General features: G+C 42.8%; 1 protein-coding gene across 1 annotated transcript; it reads left to right on the top strand.

The window, feature by feature from the left end:
* The first annotated feature begins 987 nt into the window (after window positions 1-987).
* Window positions 988-1,753, top strand: LOC149192168 (citrate synthase, glyoxysomal-like). Its single transcript, XM_089404494.1, has one exon. The coding sequence runs from the start codon at window positions 1,036-1,038 to the stop codon at window positions 1,714-1,716; it is 681 nt and encodes a 226-aa protein (XP_089260620.1). The 5' UTR covers window positions 988-1,035; the 3' UTR covers window positions 1,717-1,753.
* Window positions 1,754-10,505: the final 8,752 nt, after the last annotated feature.

Here is a 10,505-nt window from a genome sequence, read left to right as displayed (position 1 = left end):
AAAATTACAAAATATGCACCTTATGACTCCACAAAAGCTCTTATGACTCCATGACATAAAAGAATTACAAATACTCCTTATCTCTCCAAAATAAAAAATTCACTTATGACTCCAATATTATAAGTGACACTTTCATTATGTTTCCACTAAAGCCACACCCCTCACAATTTGTATAAAATTTATGCAAGTCACTTTAAAAGGTGAGTGGTCGTGACTTTTTGAAAAGTCACTTCCATTAAAAGAATGTTTATGAACGCACTTTTAAAAAAAATATGAATGGAAGTTTCAATTTTAAAACTTTATGCATCAAAAATAAAATGTAGATCCATACTTATAAAGATACAGGTTCAACGATCTCACTTGCACATTCCACGCGGAGGGCAACTGGGTTTCACGTAGGCTACACTTGGCTCAACGATGTTTCTGCAATGCTGCAATAAATTGGCTCCTTCAACTGGTTGACTGTATATTTTGCTTCCTCCCTCATTGCATGTTTGTTGTCCACTGCAGCCTTCTCTCACAATGTTGCCTTCTGGCTAAGGCAACCTCCAAGGTTCACGTTGCCCATGGCTCACACTACCTCCAAGTGTCGTCGTTTGCTGAACATCCACGTTGTTGATTATGTGCATTCATGGGGACCTCTCCTCAAGGATGTTTCACGACTGGATGTTGCTGATGAGGACAACGCCACCAGAGTTGTTGTCTGCCAAGAAGAACTTCGGAGGATCCAAAATCACAACCGTTTGACTTTGCAAAATTCATGTAGGAAACAAGGATATGTAAGTTGTACTAAACATTTTCCAAAGCTGGTCCAAAACCAAAGGTTCTTTCACATCATAATACACACTGTGTATCCCAAGTCACTATATATACATTGTATATACAATTCTGATATAACATTCCAATTTTCAAATTTCCACTGAATAATTTTTTTTTCAATTCTGCTTGGGACCGGTTCAGAAGTGTATTGGGTACTACTAAGTATCGCCAAGTTTCAATCTTGAGGTGTTTTGGGTAATTGGGTTTGATCCAGTAATGGCACCCATGGAAGGTTTTAATGAAAAATCGATGGCCCACAGCAGATTAGCAGTACTTTCTGGCCATTTATCGGTTCCTCCGGTGGGTTCTTCTTTGGGTATTGAGACTTCTACAGTGTCTGTAAAGCCCTCGGGGGATCTGAGAGGTTCTCTGACTGTTATTGATAACCGAACGGGGAAGAAAATTGAGGTCGAAGTCAGTGAGGGAGGAACAGTCCAGGCCACTAATTTCAAAAAGTTAACAGTAGGCGGGGATGACAAAGGACTGAAGCTTTATGATCCAGGATACTTGAACACTGCTCTTATCCGTTCATTAATATCTTACATAGATGGAGATGAAGGAATCCTGCGATATAGAGGTTGTCCAATTGAGGAGTTAGCTGAGAAGAGCACTTACCTTGAGGTGGCTTACCTCTTAATGCATGGAAATCTTCCTTCTCAGTCCCAATTAGCAGATTGGGAATTCAATGTTTCCCAACATTTAGCAGCGCCCGAGGGAGTATTGGATATCATACAAGCAATGCCTCATGATGCTCATCCAATTGGTATTCTTGTTAGTGCAATAAGTGCACTTTCTACATTTCATCTAGATGCCAATCTAGCATTAAGGGGACAAGATCTTTACAATTCAAAGTCCATTCGAGACAAGCAGATTGCATGTGTCTTGGGAAAGGTATGAACTATAGCAGCGGCTACATACTTGAGAATGGCAGGGAGACCACCTATCTTACCTTCTAGTAACCTTTCTTATTCAAAGAATTTCCTATATATGTTGGATTCACTGGGTGACAGATCATATAAACCCAATCCTCGATTAGCAAGAGCCATTGATGTACTTTTCATCTTGCATGCGGAGCATGAAATGAACTGTTCAATAGTTTATAAATTTTCGCCTCTGATGGCAGCAATGTGTTCTCCAATGAATCTACATATGCATGCAAGTGGTTCTCCAATGCACGAGTTTTCTCCACGAATGTGCACAGGTCTGTTGCACACTCGATATAGTACTACGTCAATTCCCTTTGGCCTTCTGGTGCAATGTCGATCTTATCTACTTATGAATCTCGACAGGAAAAGCAACGTAGGCAGAAACAATTAGAGCAATATTTCTCAAAATCATTCAGCTCTAATACCACATGTAGGAAAACCACACAGCCATATCACAAATCCATATGCACAGCAAATTAACACACATAACCAAACTGGCGGAAAGGACAGAGAGCCATCATGTGGTCTCTCATGCTCATGTAATTCTCTCTTATTCAAATCATTTAATAATACATGAGAAAGTGATCTTAAGATAGTGCGTCTATCTTAGACTCACTTAGTTGAGACAATTTCTCACCCACCCTAAGCATTGTATTGTAATTTAATGTAAAGTTGTGTCGGCCTACCCATGGTCCGCAGACCATGGGATTGTATAAATAGAGCAAGGCTCTAAGTGTAAAGACATCTTAGCTTAGTATCGGAAAAATATATAATAGCAAAGGCATGGTTCGAGGTTAGAGTGGAATCTGAAGTGTACTGGGTCACAGTAGTAGGTAGAGGCTCTGCAGCTGAGTGTGCAGAGGCCTAGTAGAGTCTGTAGCTGAGTGCGTGGACCCCTGCAGCTGAGTGCGGAGGGCGGAGTCGGGTCTGTACTTGGAATTGAAAGTTAATAAAGAGAAGTTTATTCTGTGCATTTTTTCTTGAATCCTTATTTTGAAGTTCTACATTACTTTTACTCTATTTATTTACTACGCGCACTTGATGAATACTCGTACGAATGTTTATATGTGAATTAATCTAAGTAATCAACTAAAGGAGACTAACTAAGGAAGAATTGGGTAAATAACACAGGTCACCCGGAGGCTAGAACTACGCGAAGACAGTATCACAGGGTGCGGGGTGCACGCAGGTGCGCGTAGCGCAGTAAGCGCGGAGGTTGGACAGCGTACCAATCACCTCATATCAGACATCCCTAGGGTGCAAAAACTTGGTTCTAGCACCCTCCCATACTACTTCGGGTGAGACCTCAGTTCACACTCCGTGGACTGTTGCTGAAAGGGCTAGTAGTACTGGGATTTGCTTGGCTAAATCACTTCCGAACCTGGGTCAGGCCCCACTAAGCTAATAGACCTATATCAGAACAGTGGCGACCAGAGGAAACTGGCGCTCAAGGATAAGCTTCGGAAAATCAAGTGTGAGAAGGGCGACACTATTTCCACATATCTAAACAAGCTCACCACCTGCAGATATGAGCTTGGTAGTGTGGTAATAATGACAACTGACGATGATATGGTGAGCCTTGCTCTCCTCGGTCTTCCAAAAAGCTGGCATAGCTACCAGGACTCTGTGAATGGAAGAGAGAAATTGTCGGATTAGGAACAATTGTGGTCTGATCTGATGCAAGAGGAGATTAGAACGAGCATAAGAGATGGTTCTTCACCTAAGCATGATGATGAAGAAAATATAGCCTTAGCAAGTAAGGCAATGAAAGGGAAAGGGAAGGCTTCCCATTCCAAATCGAGTTCTTCCCATGGAAGGAAGAAGATTGACAAATCTAAAGTGAGATGCTTTAATTGTCATGAGGTGGGTCATTATGCAACTAATTGTCCATTGAAGTAATCCAAGAAGGGATCCTCGAAAGGATTAGAAGGTGAGGCACTAGCCTCTCAGTTCGAATTGGATTTTACCCTCATCGCATGCATGGTTTCATCGATGGTGGGTTGTGTTTGGTATCTGGACAGTGGAGCCTCATTCCACATGACCGGCGATAAAAGTTTATTCAGTACCTTGGAGGAGAAAGACCTCAAGATGTGCATAGAGATGGGCAATGATGGAAAGTACTGTGTTTCAGGAGAAGGCACGGCTGCTTTTCAGAGGGAGCATGGAGCTCCTCTCACCCTGACTGATGTAAAGTATGTGCCTGGACTGAAGAAGAACTTGGTATCGGTCGCAATGTTGGAGGACAAAAGCTACGATGTTGTCTTCAGTAAAGGAAAGGCGTTCCTGAGACACATTGCCACAAGTCAGACCAAGAGGATTGAGATTCAAGTGAAGAATCTTTATAAGCTAGAGGTAGATGACTGTGTTGCATTGAGTTCGAAAGTAGAATTAGTGCAAAGCCAAGACATTGGCGAGTTATGGCATAGGTGGTTGGGCCACTTGCATCATGGGACCTTGAAGATAATGCAGCAGATCTCTACCAGACTTCCTAAAGGTAAACTTGAGCAAATGGACACATGCAAAGGTTGCACCTTGGGAAAGTATGCCAAGTCTTCCTTTCATGATCGAGACAGTCGAGCTAAAGAAATCATGGAGCGAGTTCATATTGATATGTGTGGACCATTCTCGACAGCATCCACCGCGAAACAAATGTATTATGTGATTTTCATTGATGATTTTTCTCATAAATGGTGGATCTATTTCATGCAAAAGAAGGATCAAACCTTCTCAAAGTTTTGTGATTTCCAAGCTTTGGTTGAGAAAAAATTAGGGAAGAAGATCAAGGCCTTAAGAAGCGACAATGGTGGAGAGTATGTCTCTCAAGAGTTTAAGGACTTATGTGCAGCGGAAGGAAGTAAATGGAAGTTGATGGCAACTCATAACCCACAGCAGAATGGGGTAGCCGAGAGGAAGAACAGAACGATTATGGGGGCAGCTCGGGCGATGTTGCATGACCAAGGCCTACCACTTCATTTGTGGGCTGAGGCATGCAACACAATGGTTTATTTTAGAATAGAAGCCGTCATCGCATTCTTGGGATGAACAAACCAGAGGAAGTTATCTCCGGGAAGAGACCAGATGTGGGTCACTTTAGGATCTTTGGCTCATCGATATATTGCCATGTGACCAAGGATGCCCGAAAGAAACTTGAGCCGACAGCTGAGTTGGGAATACTTATGGGGTACACCGATACACCTCACAACTATCGGGTGTAATTGCCTACCAATCGGAGGATAGTGGTTCACATAGATCTCAAGTTTGATGAGCAGAAGACCATGCGAGTTTCCCTTGAGAGGGAGCTCCAACTACAAGCTATGGAGGAACTTTTGGTTCCTAAGGAGGAGGAGCCTCAGACTAATGCGGAGCAGCTGCATGCAGAGGTTCCGGGAGTGGAGACATCCACTCAAGCAGAGTCTTCCAGAGAGGGACAAAAGTGCACAAGAGAAGTTGACAGATTGTTGTCGAATGTGAGAGAGAATGTGGGAGAACTATCTTCTCAGCGCAGACAGAGGAGGTCACTTGATAGGTACACTGGATACATGGCCCTTGTTGGGGAATGTGTTGAGACCGAGCCATCTTCCTTTGAGGAAGCAGTGCAGCATCCGATTTGGGTTGATGCTATGGTGGAGGAGTATGACTCCATAGTTCGGAACAGTGTTTGTGATCTGGTTCCAAGACCAGAGAACAAGTCAGTTGTGAGTTCCTGTTGGCTTTATAAGGTAAAGCAAGCTGCTGATGGTAGTGTGGAGAAACATAAGGCAAGATTTGTTACCCATGGTTTCTCACAGGTCGAGGGGATCGACTATGATGAGACTTTTGCTCCTGTAGCAAGGTACTCATCTATCAAATCGATGTTGGCACTATCAGCACAGATGGGTTGGAAGATCCATCAGATGGATGTGAAGACTACTTTCCTCAATGGCAAGATTAAGGAAGAGGTGTACATAGAGCAGTTGGAAGGTTTTGAGACCTTCGATCATGAGTTACATGTGTGTCGACGCAAGAGAGATTTGTACGGGCTGAAGCAAGCACCTTGTGCTTGGTACACCAGGATTGAAAACTACTTCACCGGGTTGGGCTTCACAAAGAGTGAAGTAGTTGCGAACCTGTACCACATCATGGTAAAAGGTAAGCAGTTGATCATTGTTATTTATGTTGATGATCTCATATTCAGAGGTGATGATCAGTTGATCATGTCTTGCAAGGAGGACCTTGCAAGAGAACTCGAGATGAAAGACATGGGTCTTATGCACTACTTCCTTGGCATGGAAGTGTGGCAGAAGGATGGGGAGTTGTTTGTGTCTCAAGGAAAGTATGTCAATGAGATACTCAGGAGATTCCACATGGAGAAGTGCAAGCCCATGCAGACTCCTCTAGCAGGTAACTGAAGGAAGGAGGATGCTACTTCAAGAGAAGTAGTAGAGGCTACTGTGTATCGGCAGCTTGTGGGTTCACTGATGTATTTAGTGAACACACAACCAGATTTGTTCTATGCGGTGAATCAACTGAGTCAAGCTAGGGTTCAGCCTACCAAGATGTTTTGGAAGGCAGCTAAGAATGTTTTAAGATAACTCAGAGGCACATCTCAGTATGGATTATGGTATAGACGGACAGAGGGAGTGAAGCTATAGGGCTTCACAAATGCAAATTGGGTAGGGAGTCCATCAGATCGGAAGAGCACATCAGGAGGAATTTTCAACCTTGGGTCAGCTACAGTTTCTTGGTACAGCAGGAAATAGAGGTCAGTTGCACTCAGCTCAGCAGAGTCTGAATACATGGCTGCAAGCCAGGCAGGATGTGAGGCCATTTGGATGAGGAAAATTCTAGTTGGTTTGTTTGATCAGAGGATGAATCCAACTGTGATCTATTGTGATAATCAAAGTTGTATTAAACTCTCTGAGAATCCAGTATTTCATGACAGGTCCAAGCACATCGACATTCGGTATCATCATCTCAGAGACTGTGTGGTGAGGAGGATCATGTTGTTGCAGTATATTTCGACCGAGGAGCAAGATGCTGGCATTTTGACTAAAGCATTGTCAAAGTGTAAATTTGAGTTCCATAGAGACAGGATCGGGGTGGCAGATAATCCCTTTCTTGTTGAGATGGAGTGTTGAAATGTGGAAAGAAGAATATTCCAATTTTAATTTGTCCTTGAATTAAAATTCAAATTTAGTCTCACCAGCTGCTTGAAAAATAATCAATTAACTCACCTTGAGTTAATTAGTTGGAGAAATTAAAGCTAGAAGTTTTTGTGAAGTCATGCAATAGTTTTCCCTTTGATTAAGGAAATTATCCCTTAGTTAAGGAGATAAGGATGAGTTGTATTTGAATTGTAATTAGTTAGCTCAGTTAACTGAGTTAAGTCCAGTTAAATTATTTCCAAATAGTTTGAGGAACTAATTGTGAGTTCAATCAGTTAATGCATGCATGCATGAAACTAGTGTACTCCAGATAACTGAATATTCTCTCATAAATAACTCATGCATGTCAGTTCAGACAAAGACCCAATTGAGATTAAAGGCAGGGACAATGTACTATTAGTTGCAAGAATTTTCCTATAAGAAAATCTCTTGCATGCAGAAGGAATTCATTCCTTGATATTTGTGCATTTTTACAGTGTGTTGGAGCAGTGTGTGAGACCAGTGTCACACAAGGTTATAGCTGGAACACCTAGGGAAAACAGTGCAAGGAAACAGGAGGCTTGGAGGGCAGAGGAGAATGTATATGAGTTGTTTATTCTATCTATGAGGAGAGTGAGGGATTGTACTGAGAGCTTTGTGTAATCCTGAGATATTTCCACTTGTATGATAATACAGATAGCGGGGTTTTTAGCTAAGGCTTTCCCCATAGTATTCTTTTGTGTTTCATGTGAATTGATTCTTCTTCTCTGTTATATGTGTTCTATTTGATCTTGCTCAAATCGATTAAGCTTCCGCAAGTTTGATTGTAGAAGTAGATTAAGAATTTTGCTTTAGTATATTGCATTATCAGGTTAATCTACAGTGAGAATTTCTACACCATATGACCCACATTGCATTGTGAAGAATCACTGTGCGAGAGTTCAGTTCAACTGTATCCATGCGGCATGTCATTGGGCCGAGGAGGACTCATGGAGGTACTGCTACAATTCCTCCAGACCCAATGAACAGGTTGGCTTCGTCGTTGAGTGGTTAGCAAAGAAGCATGAAGCAACATCACGGAGAGCACTAGCAGTAGCAGTAGCAGCAAAGCCAAGCATACATGTGCGCGACAAAGGGAAGAGGAAGATTGTCGACTGCATGGAGGAGGAGAAAAGTTGCAAGCTTCGAGCAGATCCACTTGTAGAACAAGCAGTTATGGCTATTCAGGCAAAGAGGCAGCAATGCAACAAGTGCATCGCATGAAGGCAGATGGATAAGATGAGAATGGAAGAAGTAGAGAAGGAGTTGCATAAGCTGAGGGAGAAACTCTTGAAAGAATAATAGTTGTGCCAATAGGAGAAAGAAGCGTAGCAACAGTAGATACAATAGGGGTGCATCACATGCAAACAAATAGAGTAGCACCCGTAAAAGTAGTTGATTCATTTGAACAACAGGCATCAGACGAGCAAGGTGAACCATTGCAGGGGCGAGACTTTGCTCACGAGATTAAATAGGCTCTTGAACAGTTGGATGCATAAATGGAGCAGCAGGAGTTCGAATAGGACACTGACCTCATGCCTCTCCAAAAGGAGGTCGAATCACCCTCTTCATTCCATCTTGATGATGAGCAAGTCTCGACTGACCAAGGAGGCACTGAGATCCTTGGTGGTCAACCGTAAGTGGAGATACATAACATCTCCTTTGACAAATCTCATCACAGAGTTGTGGAGTGTCAGAGAGTACCGACATCGAAGAACCAAACATCCCTTGCACAAGTTGAAGAACAAGTGATCGTGACTGATGTGCACAAGCTTCCAACTGCTTTGGCCGATGCAACTAGAGTCTATGCTAAAGCCACTAGCTCAAGTGTTCGTTTCCTCACAGCTGAGAATGAGAGAATGGTGAAGGAACTTCAGGTGGCCAAGCAAGGAGGAGACTTGGTGACAATGTTCACTCAAGCTAAAATAAAGAAGGAAATACTAGATGAAGTATTGTCCCTTGATACATTTATGCCAGCATTATACTCCAAGTTTGGTACCGTGCACCAAGTAGCCGTCCATCTCCACGGGTGGCAGCAGCGATGTGCGAGAAGAGAACGCATCTTGATGAACATACATGTTGTTGTTGATAACATGCAAGCATGGATGATGAAGTACAAGGAAGCCCCACTTCAATTGCCAAAGATGATGAGGACCAATGCGGTCGAGCTGCAAGAATGTATCCAGAGTCAGATCCGAAACTATGAAGACCTGCCGCAACTCATCACTAGCATACAGGCTTCCCATGCACGAGTATTCAATAGCATGTATGTTATAGTCCACACCCATGCAATCCCATCACTTAGGACTCTCACCCAAGCGGAGACAAAGAAGTAGGTCCGACAGGAGCTTGACTCGTACTTCGACGAGTTGATGTGCACTGCCACCAGCCCAGACTTGCCTATCAGTGCAAACATCATGCACAAGTACGTTGCTGGTCCGGCCACATTGAAGACAATGATGCGCATGCTCTCAGGCACGTTGGACAGAGGAGCCTTTGCAGTGTACCCAGATTCTATGGAGGCCAGGTTCATCTTTCGTATGGATGTCACAATAGAACACACATACACTATCTAGGACTACCAATCTTGGCATCAATATGTCACTATTGATCAGCATGAGGATGTCGAGCAGTTGGACTTATATGGTTGTATATGTTCAAACGATGTCTAGTTTGGCTTGTTCAAGCCATTATTCACATGGGTACATGTGCATTGTAATGTTGAGTCATGTCAAGTGTAAGTTGAGTCTCAATAGTGGATGTAACAGTCATAGAGTAGGTGAAGAGTCATGAGGGTAGTTGAATGGTCACAAAGGGGAATGTCAAGGGTCACCCCACCCTTTTCTATAAATAGTCCCTCATAACTCATTGTATAGGCTTTTCGTCAGCCAAGCTTCTACTAAGACTATCTTGAAGAAGGCTTGGACAATATTGTAACGCGCCTTGGCTTCTCCACTGCACGAAGCTAGTACATCTCTTTGGAGGAGCAAGCAGATGTGGCTGTAATGTTCCACTATTGGGGCTAGCAGGTTTACATGGATGTATTGTATGATTGAGACTTACACTTCTTTATATAATAAGAGCCAGCACATTTTCATGCATATGTTGTTATTGTAGTTGGACTACTCTGGTTTCCTTAATGATATATGTTGTTTAACTTACGTACTTGTGTATGAACTGATTCACATGCAACTATATGAATCTATTGTTAATGTGTTGTATATGTCGTTAATGTTTTCACCGTCTGTGTCGATTGCTCTGTCAAACATCAGACGGACCTTTCACATGAACCTTGTTGTAACAATTGTCGCACTCGTCTCGGACTGATCCGTGAGTGTTGTACATGTTATCTTACCTTGTATGATGTGACTACCGCATTTGAGTGGACTGCTCCGCCAGAAGTTATGCATGTCCTTTTGTGTTGTGTGTTCCTAATCGAGTTGGGACTGATCCCTTTCAACCTGGAACTCACCTTCACTTCCTTCCCCCTTTGAAGTGTTATAACCTCTCATACACCTTCCTTGACTCACTGCATCAGTCACACCCTTGTTACTGACAGAGTTATCTTACTTGCCTCTTTGCGACATCACGATCAAGG

This window comes from Pinus tabuliformis, chromosome 2_2 (genome assembly GCF_031772625.1).
Source record: "Pinus tabuliformis cultivar Carrire ecotype Pingquan chromosome 2_2, CPIR1, whole genome shotgun sequence".
In the NCBI taxonomy this organism is placed as follows: Eukaryota; Viridiplantae; Streptophyta; class Pinopsida; order Pinales; family Pinaceae; genus Pinus; species Pinus tabuliformis.
Note: the sequence above shows the minus strand (reverse complement) of the source record. Positions and strands in the feature narration are given on the sequence as shown.